This window comes from Physella acuta, unplaced genomic scaffold (assembly GCF_028476545.2).
Source record: "Physella acuta isolate Inbredline_101_S28 unplaced genomic scaffold, ASM2847654v3 ptg000218l, whole genome shotgun sequence".
Lineage (NCBI taxonomy): Eukaryota > Metazoa > Mollusca > Gastropoda > Physidae > Physella > Physella acuta.
The window spans coordinates 277,775-303,770 of NW_026731737.1; the positions used below are offsets into that span (position 1 = coordinate 277,775).

A 25,996-nucleotide genomic window follows, 5' to 3' on the forward strand; every position below is an offset into this window, starting at 1 on the left:
AAACATAGATATCATAGAACATCAAATAAAAGCACCATTTAAAAATATGCTTGAGTATAGTGTGTATTATGTTATAAGTAAAATGCTGAATTCAAAGCATTACCTGTGCATAATTAATATTGCGATTGTAAATAAGTCTGAATGCCCGAAGAATAGTGTTTTTAAATCTGAAAATGGTATATAAAGGTTTTTCTTTATCATTTATCGAATGGTAAATACTTAAAAATACTTTAAAAACTAAATGTAGAATTTTCCTCCCTTATTTTTAGTGCTTTATTACACAACAGCGTTCATTTAAAACGTTTTTATTTAAATATGTTGGTTTTAAGCTTTTGTGCAATGTCTTTAAGAAATGTCTTTAGGAAATGGCAGTACGACAAATGATTCAATACAAGCCTAAGTAAATGGGTTCTATGTATTCTTAAAAATAGTTAAGCAATTTTTTTTACTCTATTATTCTGTTATTTTTTGGTGATTTAATGAATATTTTAAAGTAATTGTTAAGAATTTCGTTGCAACCATTTAGCCGACGTCCATCTTTGGCTAGAGGCACCAGTGTTGCACCCCCCCCCCCCTCCCTCCCACTTTTTAAGCTGTGAATAGTCTATTTTGAGTAAACCATATTACTCTATAAAATAATAACAAAAAAAAACAAATGAAAAACTTTACCTTGAAAATAAACATAAAAAAATAAAAATAAAACAGAACACAATTTTGAGGTATAAACGAAATTATTCAATCTTGAATTAAAAAATTCATAAGGAATTAGACAAATATTTAAGGAAAATCTTCCTACACGTGTCCCTGTATTTTTTACTCATCTTGTAATACACCAACGGGTTGACGGCTGAGTTGATGTTCTCAAGCAAGACAATAGCACAGTAGCAACAGACCGTGATGTCAAAGTACATTCCACGAACGCTCAACTTGCGAATAACAGCCACCACAGCAAGAAACACTGACTGCGGTATTTGAAAACATATAAATAGAACGGAAATCACCGTTAACATAGAGATAAGTTTTCTCTCCTTACGGTATCGTTTGCTGTTGGCGTCTGACTCCGCACCTGCTAGAGATTTTCTCCAAGTAGATGACGTCATAAGCGACGTCACTGTGAAAGATGTGCATACTATAATTATAGCAAATGTAAAATACGGAACCGCTAGATCCGTTATGAAATAAGTAATCGAAAGAATAGCATCTCGATTTTGACGAAAGATAATTCCCAGAAATGTTGTGTTTGTGTCCGGTGATTTAATCCACCCAATATCATTTACCAAGTAAATTGGCAGAATATTTAAAAACGTAACTAAATAAAATACAACCATGAAAGAGAAGCTTATCTTCCTTGTTATGAATGTTTTAATTTGTAAAGGCATCAGCACACACAAGCACCGCTCTAACGCGATGTAAGCAGTGATGAACCCACTTACGCGTATGAAGTAGTTGTGGGGGTAAGTAGAAAACATGACAGAAAAATCTACCGGGTTAAAGATCAGTTTAGAGTTCAAAGTCCAAGGGTTAAGCATGAGGCTACGGAGCTGTAATGTGAGGATAGCCCCTATGTCGCTCAGCGCTAAAGCCGTGAGGGAAATGTTGGTTGTCTCCCTGTAGCCCTGCTGGCTGAAGACGACGATGCTGATGATGTTGCCGGCTACACCAACGATGCTGAGGAGACTCTCTAACACGAGGCTGATGGCGAGGAAAATGTCCAGCACGTCCGGGTCGACAAGTCCAGACAAATTGTCTTGTAACATGTTGATTTTGTTATGATTAAAAACAATCTTTTAAAGGGAAAGAAAACTTAATTTGACCGATAAGTAACGCTCTCTAATTTATATTATTGTAATTGTATAGTTTTATGTTAGGTTAAGTAATTAAAAGTTTCGATAAATTACATTTGTAACGTTTGAACACTATTTGTTTTACTTTAAAAAAAAAAGGCAGTTCTTAACTCTTGTTAAATCTCAACAATGCATGTGTTTTCAAAACTTAATATTACATTGTAACCATACAATATTAGAACATGTTGTCAATTTACAGCCTGTGGTGTAGACATCTAGAAAAAAACCCACTGGTGTCAAACGTGAAAGTGATACTTGTTTATTGTAAACACTTAACTCTCTATTTTATTACTTTTTATTTTGAAAATTGTCCACGACTTTCAACGTTTCTAAACAGAATCGTATTATATAATATTTTGTCAGCGTAACAGATGACAACCATTTTAAGAAAGCCAGACTGAACATTACCACACAAAGACATTGTCGAAGCTGACAATAGCTATCTAAAACGGATCAATATAATGTGTGTAAGCTAGTGTTTATTAATGCGTATTAACCTATTTATTTTCAGGTGAGTATATTTTCTTCTACTATGAGGGATAACTATGTAACATAAGCTGGCTTCTGATATAATATCTTAAAAAAATCTAATAGGACAATTAAAGAGATTTTTCATGTAATGATAAATTACGTAGACCATCAGAAAATAAATGAAGCAATGTAACACAATTAATGTACAAAATTACAAGTTTCTTTTTTATTTTGCTTTTCAACTTCAATCATGAACAATAAGGAAAAAAAGTGAAAATTTAAAATGAGCCACGTTTACCTTTACACGTTTTTGTAAACCATTGTGTTGATTGAAGTTAAACAACATTAATACCTGAACTTTGATAATGCCACAGATCATGTAGTATTTCGTATGCGATACATTTCCAATCATGGATTCAACCTCTGAGTAGTACGCCGATAACGTCACATTTATCAGCTATAACCACTTTAAAATTGCGTTCACCGTGTATTTTTTACGCTTTTACCATATTTTATATTTTCAATATTCTAAGATAAGATAATTTAGCCTCGGAAGTATTCACACTTATGTGTCATTTTTATAAAAATCGACGTCGAAGAAAATAGTTTGTTGTGGGATGAACTTCGCTGAAATTGATGCTGTTCAATCAATACTGTTGGCAATTCAAACAACGATTCCATTTATGTGAGACTCATTCCTTATGAGTTATCTTTTCTATGTGACAAATGTTTTTGGATCAACCATTTTTTAAAAAACTTCACTTCTCATATCATGATAACATTAAAATGTATCATTCTCGAAAGGCTGTCTATGTGGGAGAAAAGAGTTTACTGTTTCTTTTATTTCAGCATATGAAGCGTTAATTTGGTCAGCACCTTATCCACCAGCCAATACCCTTTCTATAAAACGAGTCTGGTACTCATCGGAGCTAGTTTACCATGGGACGAGCTACGGTCTCGATCCAAGGATTCGAACCTGAGACTACAACAGCTTGTATTTATATATGTATATACTTTTTACATATTAATACTCGGCGTGGTCGAGTCGGTAAAGCTCATGGTTGCTAAACCAAAAAGTCTCGAGTTCGAACCATCGGATAGATAAGGCTCTTTAGCTTAGGACACCCACTCTTCTAGGAGAGACAACTCCAAAATCAAACAACTCCTGCCCTTTAGTTTGTTCTTGGTTTAACAAAGGCTATGGAAGCAAATCCAAACAGAAAAGTATGCTGAAATCGGAGTCAATGGCCTCAATGGCGCATAACCAGTTGACACGTATCCTTAATTGTGATGGAGGCGTGGTCGAGTCGGCAAAAACTCATGGCTGATAAATTCGAAAACGTCTCGAGTTCAAACCCTCTGGCAGGTAAGGCTCGATCCCTTCCACTACTAAAAATTAAGAACGAAGAAGAAGAAGAAGACTTGGGTAAAATTAATGCGCACAAATAAATTCATCGAAATTTAAATAGCGCATTAAAATTAGTATTTAATAAGACAATATATACACTACTTTCAAAACTTAAATTAATTGAACATGTCTGTTCTTATGCCAAATTGTTAGGTATGAAAAAAGAGATCTTATACTTATGTTGCTTTAAAACTGTTACAAAAAAGACACTGAGACAGATATTGAAGATAACTCAGATGACCTTCCCCCAGAAAAGAAAACGAAGAAATCGGATTTCCTCAACCAATTGCTGAACCAACGCAACGAACATGGCGAAACAGGCCTGCTTGTTGCTGTTGAATTTGGAAGAACAAATCATCTGAAAACTCTCATCCAAGCAGGCGCAGATGTTAATGTTAAAACCAACAACGAAGAAGCAGCTTTGATGATAGCCGTTAAAAAGTCGTTTAACATCATTGCTCAACTGTTAATCACTGTCAAAAGCGATATCAGTTTAAAGAACACAAAGGGAGAATCAGCAATACTCATTGCAGCTGAGATGGGAAACGTTGAAATTTTACGATGTCTGTTAGAAGCTGGGGCTGACATTAATGATAAGTCCAACACTGGTGATACCCCGCTTATTTTATCGAAAAATGAAGAAACAGCAGAATCTATCATTCAAAGTGGTGCCGAGTTAGCTCATGTTAATCATGACGGTGTCACAGCCCTGCACACAGCTACAAGAAACTCGAGGTTTAAACTGGTCAAGTATTTTGTTGAACTAGGTCTTGACGTCAACACAACTAACGGCGCTGGAGAAACGGCTCTAATCATTGCGGTTTTACTTTTTAAAACCATATCTGAGACATCATCATCTTATTTTTACAGTAGTACAATTGATAAAGATAAAAAAGCCCTGATACAGAAAATGATACATTTTCTCATAGACAGCAAGGCTGATGCTTCTGTACAAGACAGGACAGGAAAAACAGCTCTGATGTACGCACATGAAGCTGGCTGTAACGAAACGATAATAAACATGCTTGAAAGTAAATAGTCGTAAGGCTTACCTACATTATTATAAATTATCTTTTAATAAATGTATTTTTAATTATTTCAGAATGCAAATTGTTCAAATAATTTTTAAAAAAAATATAGGGAAGATAGATAATGTGTGATTGGATTAGTGGGCCTAGTGTATGTCGTTGGATTTGTCGTTGTAATTCACTTCAATGTAATGTAGATGGTGATGATCATGTGGTTGTTGGCGTCTATTATTGTCTCATATATGTTACATGTGTTGAGTGATTACAAAAATTACAAAACAGTACATGATCAGTTTTTGTCATTGTGATCTGAAACCGATTCTCTATTTTAAATGCAAATATGTAGAGATTTCATCATTGGGAAGTAGTGAATTTCTTGAATTTAGAATATTTAGGTGAATCATATTTCTCATCTCTCACTTATCTCATTACTTTCTTAATCAATGGCGTCTTTTTATTATTGTTAATTTATCGATATAGCGTTTTGAAATAAACCTGGCTTTTATTTCTCGTTTTTTTTTAAATACCATGATTTTAATTCAAACAAGTTCAGCTTTCAAAAGGGAACAACAAAATAAATACAACTTACAGTAGGATTTTGAAGTTTTCTATCGTCTTAAATTTTTAGAATTACATTCTTAACCACCAATGTGTGCGTTGTCTCATTCATTCATTCTTGTTATACATAGACACTACTGCTTTAAATTAGATTTTATTGCCAGCATGATTCCCGCACCAACCCCCCAACTCTCCAAACTCTAAAAAATGTAAGAACTAATGCCTTGCTTCTCTATTACACTTAATTTCAGATTACAAAATCTTTTCGATATTGCAAAAATTAACGTTATAAGTCATATAACTATTGCAATAAATCAGTAACAAGCATAACCCACAGATTATGCTTAAAGCCGTTGTCAAGTGTGGATATCAAACTCTTAGAACAGGTTTTACACAAGAATGATTTGCTGACCAAAATAGTTACTACAATGAACATTGGTTAGCAAGACACAGAATAGCAAAAACTTGTCTGCATGTTTCGTGTTTACTTTATACACATTCTTAGGGGTATCTTCAGGCATAACATACTCAGCATCACGTTAAAAATAATTAGCAGCTTTTACCTGCATCTTAAATTAATTGTCAATCGCTTTCGATGTTGCACTAGTATTTTTGTGTACATTTGGCATGGGTCTCAAGTCTATGCTGAGTGTCAACGTACCGTTTGTAAATAGAATGTACTGCTATATACACAGTCTTCAGTTTTCTAATGTGCATATATTGAACATATAACTTCTTTTAAAATATTTATATCAAATGTTAGTGCAGATGAGCGAGCAATGTTCAAATGAGTGCGTCAGTTGAAGTTTTCTTTCGCTAGAAACACAGTCTTACAGTAAAATATAATTACTTTGAATTTATTTGATTAGAACAAACACGTGATATGCGAGGTTGTGTTTTTGTCAGACATGTAATCCACGTTTGTATTTCCACATTATTATATTTTGGTAAGGTCAAAACGCATACACAGTTTTGTATTGTGCTTTAATCCTATGCCCCGCTCCCGTCATATCATATTTAAATATTTAAAATGAATTAGGTAAATGATCCTAATATGTGTTCAAAAATACGTTTAAGCAGTATAGTAATAGTAATTAAATAAAATCGGATTTTTGTTTTCTATTTCATTTACAATTTTTAAATGTATGATTATCAGACTTACCTGTTTACAAATAAGTAAGCTTAAAATACTGTAATATTTATTGTGTATACTTCCAAAACTTCAAATGATGACTAAACAAGTGGTTTTTTTCCGAATACAGTTTTTTTTAAAAATAACTCTATTGTGGTTTTAAACTTAATTTATTCGATAAAAGAGCATTATAGGAAAAAATGTGCCCAGTATAAAGCTTATTATTCAATGTACTGTTTTCGTCTACCAGGTTTTTATTTTAAGCTTTCCGACTGGCAACTTATGTCTTTAGCTTTTTTATTTCAATGCGATTTGACTTCAGAACGTTTGCAAAAAGCAAGCAAATTTTTCTCTTTTTTTCCTCAAATTCCTTCATTTTATTTTGTAAAATGGTGTGTCATTTTTAATCCTTAATGTAAATATGAGGTGTCATGTAAACTGTTCTCCTTATCAAAAGAAACTATTTTTCAACTCAGTTTTTGATTCATATTTAATCACCTTATCGATTTCTAGGGATTTTTTTTTACGTATGTCGCAAGTTTTCTATTTGAGGTGAATGCAGAGTGCGACAGTGTTTCCCCCAATCTCCCTCTGTGTATAAGGGGCAGATAATTTAGTTTAAAACGAATTTAAACTTAGAGGAGGTAACTAAAAGGAGGCTAAGGAGGCTGCTTTCATGGGGGAGAGGTGGAGGGGTAGGGGGGGGGGGGAAGAATGGTTTTAGTGTTTTAAAGCAAATATTCTCAATGGCAGCATTGGTACTGTCAAATTCACAAAGTAAGAATTACTGAAAAGTAGAAAATAAAACAACTAAATAGCGGCATATGATACGTCGCGAGTCGGCTCGTATTAAATAATCAATTAGTAATTTAACTATTAAGCATAATTTTAAATGTACAGTTGATATTTAATAGACTATTTAAATTAATTTATTTATTTTTTGAATAACGACCATATAGCATAACAACATAATTGTGCCCAACCATTACTTACATTTAACATAAGGCAATTATTTATTATTAAAATATAAATAACCAACTGTACATCAAGCCTCTAAGCTGAAAGTAACTACTAAAAATCTAGATTAGTGATGGAGCCTAACTATTTTAAAATGCCAACTGTCTAACTCTAAAGAAAATCTTTTTGTTAAAATGTCATTATTTGCGTTTCCTTGCCAGGCCTACAGAAATATTTCTTATTTAATTTGTTAGAAGAACCTTAGTTGTCATTAACATTTTCTATCATTACTAATATTACAAGATTTTTAATTACATTTTTAATTTAAAATAATTAAAGAGTATTAAATATTTATCTTTCAGCTCTAACTGATCAAATGGATACCTCTGATTAATTTAATAACTCTAGTGTTATAGAACACTAGAAAATGAGAGAGCAAGTAGGTCACTGTGACATCTGTTCAAGAACATTTTCATCTTTTGAAAGATTACAAAAACATTGGAACAAAAAGCACAAAGACGTGCAAGCTATAAGCTGTTGTTTTTTGTGATTTTATAGTTGCAGAGGAGCCGTTGTTTGCTAAACATAAAAAGGAATTTCATCCAAACGATGGCTTGTGAGTTTTGTGCATATACCACCAGGAAATTGAGTAAGCTGAAAAAACATCACACGAAAGTTCATGTGGCTTTGTATAAAGAAAACATTGCTACTGGTTTACAAAAGGACAACTTCAAAAATGAATCCGTGATATCTTCATGTAAATACCCAACAGATCACAGATGAACTTCTCCAAATTGTGGAAACGTTAATGTCCAATGCTCAATATTGAAGGAGAAAGAAAATTTATCATCAACTAATGAAATGACAGCTGAGCTTTACCACAATAAATTCAAAACATGTGACAAATCGCAGTTACATCAGGAAAATAAAACAATTGCACCTCAAAAGTTACACAATTTAACTGGGCAAAAATGTAAATGTGCTCTGGAGAATTGTAAAACTTGTGAACTATACAATAATGGTAAACAGAGAGGCAGCGTGTTTCCAGCTGAGATTTCTGTGTTACATTTGCCCAAAACGTTTTAAATCCTTATCTCATTTGGCTTCTCATAAAATTGTACACACTCGAATGCAATGTTACATATGTTGCCACTGTGATAAAAGTTTTAACATTGGAGAAGAATATGATCTACACTTAGCAACGCATTTTAGGTAAAATCCATTTAAATGTGAACTTTGTGAAAAATGCTATGCAGATAAACGATACCTAAAAGCTTAAATTAGATTGCATAATGGAGAATCAATTCACAAATGTGAGAAATATGCAATCACACGTCGCCTTATCTGTGTCGGCGAAAACAGCATCAAAAGATTCATCTAAACCTTCAATCAGTTGATGGTGTTGAAAATGTACAAACTTGTGATATTTGCCAAAAAAGTTTTGTTTCTATAGCTCACCTTTTGTTCCGTCAACTGACACACACACCTTTGCAGCTTTACATATTATTATGTAGTCATTGTGACAGAGGCTTTAACTTACCAGATGAATATGACCTGCACTTTGTAAAGAGACATTTCAGGTACAGACCTTTCAGATGTTTGTTGTGTGAGAAATCTTTTAGCACGAAAAAGTAAATTAAAAATTCACACAAGCATACACACCAGGGATTTACTGTATACGTGTTCAAATTGTGAATACACAACAAATGATAAAGGTTCTTCATTAAAACATAGGGGAGTTCGCATGAACAGTAAGCCTTTCGCATGCAATTCTTGTGACTATTCAGCTGCTTCTAGAGGTACTCTACAAAAACACTTGAGGACTCACTCTGGTGAGAAGCCATTTTGTTGCAACCTATGTGACAAACGATTCAGTCAACATGTAACTTTAATCTCACATAAACGTCATTTTCATCTAGTTTAATCATTCCACTGAAGACACACTACGCAAAGTGTTATGATGTGTAGTTAATCAAGGTATGTTGATGTTGGTGCGAAAGTTATAATGATGACATAATGAGGAAAGATAGTGACGTTTTGTGTAGAAACTGGTTTCTGTGTATTGTGTGTGTGAGTTAATCTTAGTCTTGGTGAAAGGGTGTATATGACCAGTGTGACTCAGTCTGTTGAGTGAATCGTGAGACGTCCATGTGGATGACGATTACAAGCAGAATGTGTATAATAAATATCAGAAGAAAAGCCTATTTTCATCATGTCAATAAATTGTCTCCTGTGTCGTCTAGATGTGTAGTGGTATAATAACTGCCTATGTTGTCTGATATTCTCACATGGTAATGAACCAATTAGTTCAACCCTCTCACAATCGAAAAATATATTATAAAACTGCTTTGACTAAAGAAATGTAAATTTATGCTGAATTTTTTTTTTATATTTACATTGTTAGTAAAACACTGGTTATTTTTATCCACCAATTCTGTTTATACCCAATCACGGTTAGATGTTGATGAGGGGGGGGGGGGGCGGAGGTGTTTAAGCTGCTCAAATTACAGCTATTTCCAACAGTGGGCTTGTGTTTCTTTCAATGTCATCGTGCCACACATTTTTTTTAACTTTCGAACGTTTTTTGTAAAAGCGTGTCATATATCAAGTAATGTATTTTGTAATATATATGAAAATCTGTGTTATCTTCTTAGTATTTGAAGCTTATCTGAAGTTTTGGTAACTGAGTTTTCTTAGATATTTTGTAATTTGATTTACATAAGCACCTTTGAAGTTAAAAATATTTCTGAAAATATTTAAATTAAACTATATAATAGTGTTAAAGAACTTTAAATGGCAACACTTTTATTTTTGTTATTAGTTGTAGCTTAATCTCTAGCAGTAACAGTTAAGCTGTTTAGACGATTATGTTCTTTTCTTTAACATATGATAAAGCTTTTCTATTTGTTATGATAAACATTGAAATTTATTTGACACATAACAAAAAATCTTGTTAATTAACAGTTCTTATGAAATAAGTGCAGTTATGTAACACCTCTTAGATCTCTGTTCAGGCTACATCATAGGATTAATTTAAACCCATAATAAGACAAATGGTGTTGAAAAATTACACACTTGATTCTTTATGTCGTCTTATCAACTTTATATGGAATGTTCAAACCAATACAGCATTTTGATAGTAGTGACAGTTTAATTTTGGATAATGACTGCTACATTTGCTTTTTTTTTTAAACTTTTAATATTATTTTAGTTATTTATTTAAGTTCATGTAAATTATCAAACTTTATTTAAACTACTACAAGTTCTATTAATTTTAAGAAGCATCAATATTTTGCATAAGTAAGGTCTTAATGTTTTGTACCGTGCTTTGTCCATCAGTACAGGTGATGTCACAATTAGCAGTTTTCACACTATCTTAACCGAATTCTGCTCTTTGTTTCTAAAAAGTTAATCATTACACAAACTCTTTTTAATTTTCTATTTTTAAAATGTACATTAATTTAGTTTTAAATTGTCAATTAAATAGTTAATTCTGTCTAATCTGAAATATCGGCGTAATTCTCTTTTTTAAATTTTTATTTAACTGTTGGATTCTTTAAAGTTGTTAATCTATATATAAAAAAAGCAATGTATGTGTGTGTGTGTGTGTGTGTGTCTGTCTGTCTTTTATGCATTACTACACCTCTCATCACATAGCCGTGCAACTTTAGGAAGTTGTTGTGAATATTCCTGGGGAGGTTTCTGCGTAAAAAACATTTCAAATTCGCAGGGGTGGCGCCCCGGCAGGGCGCAATTTATTTTTTCTCTATATACGGTATATAAAAATAAAAGTCGATTTTGGTTTCACACCATTCATCCGATCACCATCAAACTTTGGTGAGTTCATTAGAACACTCTCATGAAGGGTTCTGTAAAATATCATTTTTAATTTCGCAAGGGTGGCGCCACGGGAGGGTGCGATTTTTCTCGATATACGGTATATAAAAATAGTAAAAAGAGAATTACGGTGACACCGTTCACACGATCGCCATGAAACTTTGGGAAGATGTTGATAATATTTCTGGGGAGGTTTTTTGCGCTAAAAAAAAAATTTCAAATTCGCAGGGGTGGCGCCCCGGCAGGGCGCGATTTGTTTTCTCTCTATATATGGTATAAAAAATAAAAGTCGATTGCGGTCTCACAACGTTTATCCGATAGCCATCAAACTCCACGGACTTGATTAGAACACTCCAGGGAAGGGTTATGTAAAAAAAGTCATTTTTATTTTCGCAAGGGCGGCGCCACAGTAGGGTGCGATTTTCTTAATATACGGTATATAAAAAAAATGTCGATTGCGGTTTCACGGCGTTCACCCGATTGCCATCAAACTTTGGGGAGTTCATTAGAACACTCTGGGAAAGGGTTCTGTAAAAAATAAATCATATTTAATTTCGCAAGGGCGGCGCCACGGGAGGATGCGATTTTTCTCTATGTACGGCATATACAAATACAAGACGATTGCGGTTCGACGCAGTTTATCCGGGTGCCATAAAACTTTAGAGAGTTGATGAATACTTGCGATAAGGTTTCTGGGGTGGGAGAAGGATGGGGTGGGTGGGTGGTGGTGGTAGGTAGGATTTAATTTTGCATTGGAGGCCCCCTCGGCAGGATGCCATTTGACGCCCTGGTCTTTCCCGTGGTGCTATGGCAACTACGTTGAGTCTAAACAGCGTGATAGACAATGGTTAGGATGTGGCGTTACAAACGCTCACTAAATTGAATCAAGCGTGTCCGCCGGCGCCCTGGTGGGGTGCGATTTGGTTGCAAACAAAAATTTTGTCTTAACCCCCATCCCCCGAACGAAATTCAATTTATTTAGAAAATATATACTTTTAACAGTGTCCGCCGAATACCCCCCCCCCCCCCCGAAAAAAGTCTACCGCCCCCCCCCCCCTTCCAAAAATTTCAAGTGCAACCCCAGAGAAAAATGTCTGGAAGAAACACTGGTTTTAAGTACACTTATGTTATACAACTACACAAACAAGTAACATCCAGGATCCATTCAGCTACAGGCCAAAGGGTCGTCTATAAATGACGTCACACTCGTAAGGAGGAGGGTGGTCCGTAATTTTTGACGGAATGTGATGATGGGGAGGGGGGAATGTCAGATAGTGTGAAGTCACACTTTTGCATTATTAAAAAAGCAATGTTAGAAAACGAATTTTAGCCGATAATTTGCGTTTTAGAAAACATTTCTAAAGGAATTAATTAAAATCGCCTATGTTGACAAATTTCAGGCAAGATTTTGGAAAAAAAAACGATGTTTTAAAAAATAATGCATCTGCTAATTTGAGGCAGTGGCGTGCAGAGAGGGGGGGGGGCATCCAGCGGAGGTGGAATTTTTTTTTTTTTTTAATATTTTTTTAGTAATTTAAAAATTGTTGCGATATGTCGTGTCATGGTGTCATCGTAACTTTCCATATGTTTTGCGATCTCACTCAAAAAATCGTAACACTCAATCGTCTGTCACTCATTTTAACATTACACTGTCCGTATAGCAAAACTTATTTAGAAAAAGCGGGCGTCAGTGAAGGGTAGTCTTATGGTAGTCATTGATATTCCCTTAATAAATGTTTGTGATATTTATTTACTATAGTGTAGGGGCATCGTTTAGAGTACTTGTGACCAAGTTATTCCCATGCACTTTCGGGGCATCTTTAAAGTAATATTCGCGTATTCGTTATACTCATTTTCAAGGACATCCGTCGAGTAATTAAATCATATTTATTTTTATACACTGTAGGGGCATCTTTAAAGTAATTATTCGTATATTCAATATAATATATTTTATGAGCATTTAGTAATATGTCCACTTCACTTTATAATACATTTTAAAGGCATCCATATAGTAAGTATGCTCATCTTCAATTAATATATTGTAGGGGCATCTTGAAAGTAATTATGCTTATATTCATGTAATACACTCGAAAGGCATGAAACAGTAATTACACCAATCATCGTTGTTAACATTGGGGGCATCTCAAAAGCTTTTTTTATGTACTTCTTCATTATGATCCATTTAAAGGCATCCAAAGGTTAATTATGCCCATATTATTATTATAATTTTTTGGGGCATCTTTGGTATGGGCAGCCTTCAGTGGCATAACCAGGATTTTCGACCCCACTATGCAAAAATTAACAATGTTAATAATGTTAGTCGCCCGCCCTCCCCCACACTGAATGCCACTGCCTGTACACTAAGAAAGGACTGGGACCTTTTTGAAATTAAATTATTTCTACAGTAGAAAAAAAAGCCCCTATGCCTTGCTTACTCTAGGTTTACGGTAGCTACGCCACTGGCAGCCTTTAATATATATTTATTTTCATGCATTATATAAGCATCCTTAAGAATAAGAATGCCCATATTGTTTTTGATAGACTGTAGCGACAATGTCAAGAATACGAATCAACATATTGTTTTCGACACATTGTAATAATATCATTCAGAATAATTGCGCCCATATTGATTTTTACAAATAGGGGAAGCATGCTTTAAGTAGTGTTAAAGTATTTTAACTCTAAGTAGAGCTTTCTTTAAAGCAATTGGGGGCACATACAGAGCCAGTTTTATTTCAGTTAATAGTAGAGCTATCAATAGAGTTATTGAGCCCATTTTGATGTAATGAAATGTGGGGATTCGGTGTGGGTTTTTAGGCTATGGAAGCCGTTAGTGGATTATCCCCCACCTGAACTACACAGGCGTTACCTGGGTGTTAAATTTGGGAAGACACGTCCAAGTTGTAGGGAGGGTCTGACATAGCATAGTTGATTTTTAAACACAGTCCGATGTAGAAGTGTTTTTGTTTTAGGGCTGGCAGCTTAGCCAATCAAGGTACACTTCTGTTATATTTAAGGTTAAAAGATAGTTTGAGAGTATCTAGCATCACCCATCTCTTTAAAGAGTTGACGTTTTGACCAAGTGGTTTTGAGAAAAAAATCTCTAGTTTAATGCACACTCTCACCTGTATTAGTTACACTATAGGAATTCCTAAACAAGCCAAGAGAGAAACATCCCATAAATAAAGGCGTATCTGACGCCCTAATTGCAGACACCGACAACGTTTTTGTCACCGCGGTCTCGGGTGGTAATACAAAACCGGATGTGACTCTTTTGTAGTGCATCACAGCCCCCCCCCCCTCCCCACCAAGACACGTCCCGCAATTGTCTCCCCCTTTCCAATTTCCCCCCCCCCCCCTCCCCTCCCAAGTTCCAACCATTCATTCCATTTGGATTTAGCTGGCTGTAGTCAACGTTATCATCTTAATTAAGATAAGTTCACTTTTTTAAATAAATGCTTTTCTATGTATATTAACGTCCAACACAACTTATTTGTTTTTTTTTTTGTAACTAAGCTTTATATATATATATATATATATATATATATATATATATATATATATATATATATATATATAAGTATTTATGGGGGCATCTTCCGCTTGAGTTTGCGTCGGCATCTACATAGGTCTGCACGCCACTGATTTGAGGGTGGGGGGTGTAGGCTGAGGAGACGTCATTTTAGGGGGGGGGGGGCGGGTCTGGCTTTATGTGACGATGTGTGACGGAGTGGGAGGTAAAAATCGTCACAAAAATGAGTGACTTAATTTATGGATGACCACCACTTTCCAAACCATTAGAAATGCATATAAACAAATACATGTCAACTGCCTAAAAAGCATTATCTTTTCCATACTAATCAATCTAGGTTTGGAAGTTTTATTCTGATCACACAGTTTTAATAATAAAATTGAAAACAGGCTCAGAAATACTCAAACCAACTTTGTGACAATTTGTTCATAGGTTTCAAAAAGCCTTTGATTCTACCGGTCACACTATACTTCTAAAAATAATTATAATTCCATAAACATTTAGCTCCCTCAAACTCACTCTATAAGCATTTATAATAGTAATAATTTGGATTGTGCACTTTTTCTATAGAAATGCATGGCAAAACCATCATTTTTTTGAGAAAACTACTCTCAAATGCAGAATATCCTTAAGTCAATCATTTTATAAGTTTTATGTTACTTGTAATTGATAAAAAAAATAGTAAAACAAGTGTTGTTTAAAATGTAAAATGTTTCCTTTGTAACTTGAGTCCTAACAAGCAAATGTTGTCTGACACTGACCTTCGCCAACCTGGTATGTTCAGGCTTTGCAGCATCACAAGAGAGTAAAATTTTAATACACCCCAGCATTCAAAACACATTGGCCTTATTAGAATTTACATACAGAAAGTGTTGCTAGAAAAACAATAACAATAAAAATTGACTTATACTTTAGCCATTTTATTTCTCAAAATGTTAATGTTACAATTTCTAATGATTCACATTAGAATGTACATTAAAAGGTTTTTTTTAAAGTAAGGAATATAAAATTAAATAACAACTAGCCAAAAATTACATTATGTTGAAACTAAGAATAAGATACCAAAATGTAACAATTGCAGCTTTAGTTTTTCTATTCTTCAAATTTATAATTTGTATGCTGTTTTTGTAAAAAAAAATTATATGTTAATTTATGACATTGAAATGTATAGTTAATCATAAAATTCTATACCCTATATGAATATGTAAGGAAAATTATTTTATACTTTTTTCAATCACATAACATGCAGAGAGGAGTCTGAGATTTGGCATACTGTTTATATTGATAACATGTTACAAATACATTTAAATAATTAAAAAAAAAACATAATCTATAATACATATTTACAAATAACACAAAAAGAAGTAGGATACATAAAGAAAAAATTACACATGCTGCTGACATAATAGAATAAATTTCTTTTTACAGTATTTATAATAATTGTCAAGGTTTACTCTTTGACAAAAGAATCTTTTCATAATACAAATATAAAAATGTATTAACTATGACCCACAATTCGTTAACTACTAGTTAAAGTTATGTGCAGAGAACAAGTTATAAGAAATTTAATAATAATAATTTGCAGACAAGATTGCAAAATTGTTTTTCCGTATCAGTGAGGTGTAAAATGTCAAGCTTTGTAAAAATCTCGATTATTTTTTTTTGCACGATTACAAGACTTTCTCTATACTTTGTATATTCGAGAAAGTAAACAATGACATTAAATTGGTTTTAAGTCATGATGAATTTCTTTGGCAATATAAAGTAACTTTAAAAGAAAACATTTCCTTACCAACATCACATTCCTCTGTCTTACATATAGAATGAATTTTTTTAAAGTATTTAAATTAGATATTTGAGAAAATCTTTTGTGAAAAACATTATTTAGACTACAACTTCTAGAAAATCTTTAATGACAAATACCACATTCATGTAGCTTGTCTCCTGAATGAACTTTTTCATGTGCACTTAAATAAGAATGTTGAGAAAAAATTTTATGGCCAAAAAGTTTTTTTAAAAGTTTAGTTAAATAACTATTCTGAGTAATTCATATGAATTTTTTCACAAATCTACAAAATTATGTCTTAATTATGTCTTCCAAGCAAATCTTATAGGACAAACATCACATCCATCATGATTCATGTGGCCTTTCATGTGAATAAATCATTTTATGTGTTCTTAAATTAAAACTTTGAGAAAACCTTTTATGACAAACATCACATTCATGAGGCCTTTCTCCTGAATGAACCTTTTTATGTCTTCTTAAAACAGAACTTCGAGAAAACTTTTTATGACAAACATCACATTCATGTGGTTTATCTCCTGAATGAACTTTTTTATGCTCTCTTAAATGATAACTTTGAGAAAACCTTTTATGACAAACATCACATTCATATGGCTTATCTCCTGAATGAATCTTTTTATGTTTACTTAAAACAGAACTATATTGAAATCTTTTAAGACAAACATCACATTCATGTGGTTTATCTCCTGAATGAACTTTTTTATGTTCTCTTAAATGAGAACTTTGAGAAAACCTTTTATGACAAACATCACATTCATATGGCTTATCTCCTGAATGAATCTTTTTATGTTTACTTAAAACAGAACTATATTGAAATCTTTTAAGACAAACATCACATTCATGTAGTTTATCTCCTGAATGAACTTTTTTATGTTCTCTTAAATAACAACTTTGAGAAAACCTTTTATGACAAACATCACATTCATATGGCTTATCACCTGAATGAACTTTTTTATGTTGCAATAGACCATTTTTATCTGCAAAGATTTTATGACAAACATCACAATCATATGCCATTTCTCCTGAATGAATCTTTTTATGTTTACTTAAACAAGAACTATATTGATATCTTTTAAGACAAACATTACATTTATATGGCTTATCTCCTGAATGAACATTTTTGTGTTGTAATAGATTATTCTTTCCAACAAAGTTTTTATGACAAACATCACAAGATTCATGTGGCCTATTTCCTGAATGAACCTTTTTATGTGTTCTTAAATGAGAACTTCGAGAAAACTTTTTTTGACTAACATCACATTCATATGGTTTATCTCCTGAATGAAAATTTTTATGTTCTTTTAAATAAGAACTATATGGAAATCTTTTCAAACAAACATCACAATGATATGGGTTACCTACTAAATGAACTTTTTTATGTCGTAATAGCTCGTTCTTATCTGCAAAATTTTTATGACAAATGTCACAATCATATGGCTTATCTCCTGAATGAATATTTTTATGTTTACTTAAGTTAGAATTTTGAGAAAACCTTTTAAGACAAACCTCACACTCATATGGCTTATCTTCTGAATGAACATTTTTATGCATATTACTTTTAGAACTTTGAGAAAACTTTTGATGATAATAAACAATTGTATTTTCATTGCCCCTAGACAATTGTAGATTTTCTTCAAGTCCGTTTTCTTGTTTATTCTCAAAAAATAAAAATTCTGTTGTGAAATTTTGTTTTAAATTTTCAGTAGCTGATAATTCTGGTTTTAAATTTTCAGATGTTGAAAATTCTGCTAATAATTCTGTTGTGAAATCTTGTTTTAAATTTTCAGTAGCTGATAATTCTGGTTTTAAATTTTCAGATGTTGAAAATTCTGCTAATGCAGCAGGTTTCTTATTAATTTTTTCAATTGAAAATGTAATATCAGGTTTAACATCTTGAGAAGTTTTAAATGACATGTTAGGTTGTATATCCTGGAAATTAAAAAATGATAAATCTGGTTTTATGTCATTAGAAGAAGAAAATTCTGAATTAACATTAGGTTCAACATCTTGAGAAGTTTTAAATGTCATGTCAGGTTTTATATTCTGAAAATTAAAAAATGACAATAATTCTGTTTTGATGCCAGCAGAAGATGGTTTCAAATCTTCAGAAGATGAAAACTCTGTTAATTCATTTGACTTTATATCTACAGTAGATGAAACTGCAGCTAACACATCTGTTTCCACCTCCATGCTGGACAGCTTCTTAGATATGAACTGATGATTAAAAAAATTTAAATGTTAAACTGGTGATTAAATAGTCAAAACATTTTATTAATAACATGACACAATTTGTAACACATGCCAGACTTTTGTCAGTTTGATTCTAATGATTACTTAGTCAGATGTAATTTTAAAATAGACAACCAGTAATGTAAAGCCATCAGGACTGCAGATTAATATCTTAAGCTACCAGTTTCTTAAAATTATTTTAAAAACAGGAATACTAGGGTATTAATAATAACAAAAATCTAAACTTGATTTGCTTTTGTTAGTTTTTAAATGTAAGTAATGTGTGATTAATCTTATCCAAATATGTATTAAAAGTTTGAAAATTAATTTTAATTACAGTTCTAAACTGTCATAAACAGCTTAATAAACACTTGCTTTCTTCAGGTAGCTTGGCACTAAATTCCACTTAATGTTTTTTAGTTTTGTGACAATATTTGTATACAATAGGACTTGTAAGTTCTTGTTCTCTCCCACTTAAGTTCAAGTCCTGTTAGCCGGGGAGAGATAAAAAAAATTGGAACTAAGTCAATTGTTGTGAATGGGATTACTGTTGCTCTAATCAACTGGCTTAGCTTTTTTAAACTAAGGAAAGAACACAACACTAATGGTGTCATCTTCCAGTTTTAGATACAAAGAAATGAACTATTTCATTCAAATTTGATATAGCTCTAGATTCTATTAATTTACTTATCAAGACCTGCACTATGAATTGTATACTAATAGAGAGGTTGCACACACATGTTTACATCAGCCGCAATGTTGATGCCCTAGCCTAGCACTGGTCTTCTCTATGTATTTTATAGTTCTAGTCTTAAGTTTATTTTAAAAACCTGCAACCAGCAGAACAACAACAATATTTGAAGAAATTTATCCAGGAAACTTTTTTTTTGCTTTTTGTCTAGCTGATAGACAATATGAATATAGTAAATAACTGACCAAAATGTAAACATCTATTGGAATCTATCCAATCAAAAGTGAAAGCCACAACTCCAGAGAGTCAGACTCAAGAATACCCAAGATTCTAGAATTTAGATTTAGCTGTAAGCTAGATCATTTTAAATACACAAAAATGCACTTGACTTGATTTTAAAGATGGACTTGTGATTATTTATGAAGTCATAGCAAGACTAGGGCTAGTAGTTGTGGCCAAAGTAAGATCATTCTTTATTATTTCGATCTAGTAGTTAGTATATTTATTTCTTATATTATATTCTAGTGCCCACTACTACACTTGTAAGCTGTCACACTGTTAAAGTGTTAGATACTCAGTGGATAGATCAAATTGATTAACTCAAGTCACACTACATTAACTATGAAACACCATTTACTTGATGAACACTGTTTAAAATTTTAAAGCATAACTTAAGATCACACAATTGTTGTCTAAATTTACTGGAATCCTAGACTAATACTATAAAATAATGTTAGCACTTATATTTGCTACTCAAAATATTTAGACTACATACTACTATATTTAATAATGGGCCTAAATATGTTTTTTAAATTATTCATACCCACTTGACTTACAGCAGACATCAATAATTTTAATTGCTTGAATTATATTTATAATTATATTATAATTTTAGCCACAGCAGGTTAATAAGTAGGCCTACTTGATTTATTTTGTAGGTCTGGGTATTCACTGAAAGCATTATAAAAGCCTGTTAAACCATGGATTTTGAGTGACCAAGGTGGACTCGTTATTGCTACCTGCTACAATTGTATGGATGGATATGCACAACTTTTTCTAATGTAAAAGTAAAATTTAAAAAAAAAATTAATGAATTGATTTTGTTTTATATTTAAAAATTTACATTCTGAACCTTTAAAAAGTTGAATTGCAACAATAGAAGAAGCATATCTGAATGAACTAGAAAAAATAACACTTTGTGTAGGTCAGTGCATTTTTAAATTCAAAAAAATGTTCATGTTGACAGCTAATATCCAATGGGTATGTGTTGAGGGTCTGATTACTGCAGCATTGAATATTAGTATTACCTACACCAGAGGTTCCCAACCTTTTTCGAATGGCGACCCCTTTTCATAAAACGCAAGTGACCCGCGACCCCCATATAATTAACAAGTTGAAATTAGTGAAGAAAATAATAAGCACTAAATTAATATTTTCTAGTAGACTTTCATATGAATTATTCTTGATACTATTAACAACATTAACTAGCATTAACAATTAAATTTTGCAAATTTAAGAATTCATCTTGTTATTCATCGGCAATGCTGGTAACATCAAGGAAAGCAGAGAATGGATGACTATGCAGATTCTTCTTCTTTCAGCTCGGGGAAAATAACGCAGCAGTTCGTTGTCAGGAGATTCAAGATGCACAGAATCCTTTAAAATTTTTATCTATCACACCACACTGCAGAGTTTCTCAAACATGGCAGTATTTCAAATATTTATTTTTCCTCGCCAATTTTGCAGCTTTGATAAAAATGCCAAGAGATTATCATGAAAAGAGATAATATTTGTTCCTTTATCAGGTTAAGCTTATGTTGATGTTCGAATATATCTGCTAGGTATGATACTCTCTCCAACCACACCATGTCGTTAAAGTATATCAAATGGTCTTGTTTCCTTGCACTTCCAAGAACATCTTGATTTCATCTTTCAATTCAGAAACACGATTGACATTTCCTAATGACAGCCAGCGTACTGAAACATGACGCGCACCATCCGTACAAGCCCCACAGCCGTTTTCCCATTTTAATCCTCCAGTTTCAAAAAACTTATTTATTTTCTCCATATCTTCACAAAACATCAACTCTTATTTGCTAACATCTGAATGAATATATTTCACAAAGAAAAGCAACTGCGAACACGAACTCACATCTGTCGATTAGTCAAAATCAAACAATGGTGAAAGCTTGATTTCATTCTAAATTTGTCTTTTAACATAAGCCGCTGCATAGTATTGTTAGAGATATTTGTTGCATCTTTACTGCACTGGAATCCCCAAGAATTAATTTTACTATCTTCAGCATACATGGTTTGATGAGATTTTCTCCTTTTTATGAGGTTTTTTTCTTGGCAATTTCTAATACTACTTTATATGATGCTTGCAATAATGCTGTGTTTTCTTGGTGAAAACGTTCTATTCGATCAAGCCACTGACGTTTGCAACTAGCTTCATGCCGACGAAAGAACTACATATCTTTTTTGGTGTGTTCCGAATGACTCGTTTCAAATTGACGTTTGGAAGTTTTCATAGACTCCTGACTAAGAACAACTTTGCACAGTACAAATTGTTTATTCTCTATTCTATTCCATTTCCAGTGATGTTAGTAATGTCGAATTGCAAATATTTTTCTAAATATTTATGTTTTTTATTCATTGCTGGAGTTTAGTCTACCAGTTGGCGACCCCCCCCCCCCCCAGAAAGCTCTTTGCGACCCCCAGGTTGGGAACCCATGACCTACACCCATATCCAATGGGGTAGTCTTGATTGCCTGATTACAGCTGCAATTGATATTTGTTTAATCAAAAAGACTCTATGTATCATTGTATGAGATACAAATGTAAAAAAAAATATATTTTACTACTTGCACTTCTTTACTTATTAAAATCTAGAAGAAGCTAAAACTAATTTTTAAAAATATAGGCCAAGACTCTAGATCTAGGCTAAAGTAATCCTAGCTACTTTAAATTTAATTAATCTAGATCTAGATCTATGTCACCTCTGGCCTTCATGATTCTCCGTTTTATTTAACAAAAATAAAAACATGATATTATTTGATCAGATCTAGATTATACTATCGCAGTAAAACTAAAAAGAGATTCTAGAATCTAGACCTATAATTGGATCTAGACTAGATTAGATCTAGATCTAGATCTGTGTTGAGATCGGAGACCTAAGATTTTGGAAAAGCAAATGCTGAGACTGAGTGTAACGCAGTCTCGATACATGCCTTTCATCACTAGCAGAAATAAAGATAGGCTTTCGATGGCCAGAACAGTTAAAACTTTTATAGCCGTAAATAACGTTAAAGAAGCCAAAAAATAAAATTTAGTAGCAGTTCTATAATATCACTATCAAGTATCAGAGGTTGTAACATGAAATAAATATATCTAAATGGGAAAAATAAGAAGTGATTTTTCAATGTGGTAAATGGGATGACGCCGCTCCAGTCCCTAGGCCATCCTTACGAGTTTGTCAACTTTAATGTGTTCTGTGGTTAACAAAAAATAGCCTATAGGCCTACTGTTGGTAACAGTGTTTCTTCAAGAGTTTTTTTTTCCGAGGAAGGCACTTGAAATTTTTGGGGAGGGGAGTGCGGACACTGGTAAAAGTATATATTCTCCATATAAATTCTAACACGTGTGGAGGCCTGTATACGTTTTTTTTAGGGCGGGGCTTATTATCCAGTAGCTAATTCAATGTTTTTGTTAAAAATATAACGTATCTTCCAAAGATGCTAAATACAGTATGATGATGGACCTTGAACTTTTCATACTGAGCGTGAAATATTTTTAAACATTTTGCTATTAAAAACAAGAAAGTACTGAAAATAAGTAATAACATGCTTTATTAACAAGCTTTGATGCAAAAAAATGCACGAAAAGTAGAACATTGTTTTTTTTTAAGTATATAATAATACACTACTATGTAAATAATTATAAAGAAAAGCATGGCTATCTTCCTAATTATTAGTAAATGCATCCGATAGATAATAAAAAGACCCACGCTCTTCTACTTTTTCGTTGACTAAAGTAATAATGTATTAGATATGAACCTGCTAGTCTATGTTATAATTATATTTACCTTGCACTGGAGTTTATCATCTACCAGTTTACTGTATATGTGGCTGCTGTGTTGTTATATAGAATATTCTAGATACTGCTGACTTCCTATTAAATTGTCCATCCCGAACAGTGTTTCTTCCAGACTTTTTTTTTGGGGGGGGGGGGGGGGGCACTGTTAAAAGTATATATTTTCTATATAAAGTGTGTAAACAATACATCACAACATACCCTCAACTAATTTTAACATCACTCATAACATGACATGTACCACTACCTTCTCAACTTCATTGCCATCACGCATCCCATAGCAAATACCATCAACAAATACCACTCTACCCTTCACTATTCTTAGAGCGTCCACCCATTGACAATCCGTCATACTCTATAAAAAATGTGTTACATGAATTAAAAAATAATATCTGCAACAGTTCTATCTTTAGACAATTAAAAATGTCGGTTAAACAACGTTTATTTCCTGACAAAATAGTTACGAGCAATAATTTCCTAAACACATTTAATTGTTAAAGTACATCTTAACTATTCCACTAAAACTAAAGCTTCCTATCTCATTCGGGTCTATCAACAAACTCTCTTTGCGTCTTGTCAATTTGTCATTTTTTTTTAATTCACTGACTCATGACTCATATTAAAAAAAAACAATTAGAAATAAAACAAAATTACTCTAACTAAATAAGTATGTATTTTAAAGTTTATTAAAATATCTAATACACCAAAGCGACCAGCACCATTTACATCAACATATGTTATGTAATCGCATGGTCAGACTGTTCTAACTGAAATTAACATGATGTGGAAGTGTAAGTTCTGAAACCTATACAGCCGTCTTGGTTTTCTAGCTTCTTTTCATGTCGTTAGTAAGCATTGTAACCAGCAATGCAATAATACTAACAAAAGTTATTTCCCATGTATACATTCAAAGTGAAAAAGGTAAATAATCTACAGTGTTACTTATCAAATACATTTTAACATTAACGTAAAAGTGGTTTTAATAAAAAAAATGCTATTCTTGTTTAATATTTTTATTAAACTGAATTGTTAAGAACTGCATTCGTTTTGAAATTCGACTTTTCATGGTATTTACAATTATCATTCTTTACTTTATTAAAATAAAAGCTATAGGCATGTTAATATTTATTGTGTACAAATTCAAAAAAAACTAGTTTGAACAAAGTAGTGGAAACTACTTAAATGTATGGCATATTTATTTTGAAAATAACTTATAAGATATATGCATCTAGTTCAGGGGTCGGCAACCTTTTGAATCGGAAGAGCCAAAAGTTACATTTTCAAAATTTCCCTGGTTTTGTTAGAGCCACTAACATTTTTTTATTTCAAATATTTTATTTTTGTATTAAGATTATTAGTATTTGTTCAAGGAGCTGGAGAGCCGCATCTTGATATCAAAAGAGCCGCATGCGGCTCGCGAGCCGCAGGTTGCCGACCCCTGATCTAGTTTATTTGCTTCTTCTGTAGTGACAATGTTAGTTTCCTGTAAAAGTAAGATGTCAATATTATCGACAGTCTCAAGCCGAACATCACTCGATCATCCCTCAAGTAAATTAACATTAGAACAGTCTTCTGTTTCCCAGGTTTTTAAAAGTGCACAACCTGAATGGAAGAAAGAGATACACACATCACCTCCCACCCCCCTCCCACACACACACACTTCCCCCCACTCAACCGGATTTTGCGGATATTTCAAGGTAGTGTGCCCTCATCGTCAAGGGTCAATTTTATGTCATGGAAAGTTTTGGAATGATAGATCAGCATGTGTATTACAGAGACATTTCTCCCACGGTCGTTTCTATTTCTGTCCATGGGTGGCTAACAATGTGAACTTTTGACTCATCAGCTAAGGACGGAGCACAGTAAACTAAGCAGTCAAGAGAAACCTAGTTTGCACACCTTATTTTAGTCTAGTTCTTATGCCGACTTTTTCGAATATCGTTAGAAGGGGAATGTTATTTTATGTAGAATTCATCTACCTATCTGCCAGTAATCATTAATTTGAAGTGAGTGACGTTGTTTATTTAGTGATTAGTTACTATTGTTGAGCCGAGTACTGGACGATAGGGTACAAGTTTACCCTGGAAGCAGGGCCGGCGCTACCTATAAGATGAACTAGTCAGTCGCCTAGGGCGCTGGCCGTAGGGGAGCGCCAAAAAGGGTTGGAAAAACAAATATAAAGTTTAAGGGGGGGGGGGGGGGTTGCAAATCGAAAGTTTGAGGGGAGGGGTGAAAACCAAATGTTTGAGGGGGGGGGGGGGGTGCAAATCAAAAGTATAAGTGGGGGGGGGGGGTGCAAATCGAACGTTAGTCCGCAGGGCGCTTTTAATAAGTTTTGCCTATGGCGCTAAATAACCTTGCGCCGGCACTGGGTGGAAGTCTGTGAGAACCAAAGGACATAATCGACGGGTAC

At 33.2% G+C, this 25,996-nt stretch overlaps 3 protein-coding genes across 4 annotated transcripts; 1 reads left to right on the top strand and 2 right to left on the bottom strand.

Annotated features, from left to right (window-relative positions):
* Window positions 1-755: 755 nt before the first annotated feature.
* Window positions 756-1,757, bottom strand: LOC131937682 (uncharacterized). The gene is made up of 2 exons (XM_059295287.1): window positions 1,434-1,757; window positions 756-962 (listed from the first exon to the last, which is right to left on the bottom strand). The coding sequence occupies exons 1-2, from the start codon at window positions 1,755-1,757 to the stop codon at window positions 756-758; spliced, it is 531 nt and encodes a 176-aa protein (XP_059151270.1).
* Window positions 1,758-3,254: 1,497 nt separating this feature from the next.
* On the top strand, window positions 3,255-4,762 carry LOC131937683 (putative ankyrin repeat protein RF_0381). Its single transcript, XM_059295288.1, has 2 exons — window positions 3,255-3,309; window positions 3,930-4,762. The coding sequence occupies exons 1-2, from the start codon at window positions 3,255-3,257 to the stop codon at window positions 4,760-4,762; spliced, it is 888 nt and encodes a 295-aa protein (XP_059151271.1).
* A 10,925-nt stretch (window positions 4,763-15,687) lies between these two features.
* On the bottom strand, window positions 15,688-22,727 carry LOC131937675 (zinc finger protein 883). Of its 2 annotated transcripts, none has more exons than XM_059295279.1 (2): window positions 22,606-22,727; window positions 15,688-18,785 (listed from the first exon to the last, which is right to left on the bottom strand). In XM_059295279.1, the coding sequence occupies exon 2, from the start codon at window positions 18,759-18,761 to the stop codon at window positions 16,899-16,901; it is 1,863 nt and encodes a 620-aa protein (XP_059151262.1). In that variant the 5' UTR covers window positions 18,762-18,785; window positions 22,606-22,727; the 3' UTR covers window positions 15,688-16,898. The 2 variants fall into 2 exon arrangements, with proteins under 2 accessions (XP_059151262.1, XP_059151263.1); XM_059295280.1 differs by lacking the exon at window positions 22,606-22,727 and adding an exon at window positions 19,138-19,173.
* Window positions 22,728-25,996: the final 3,269 nt, after the last annotated feature.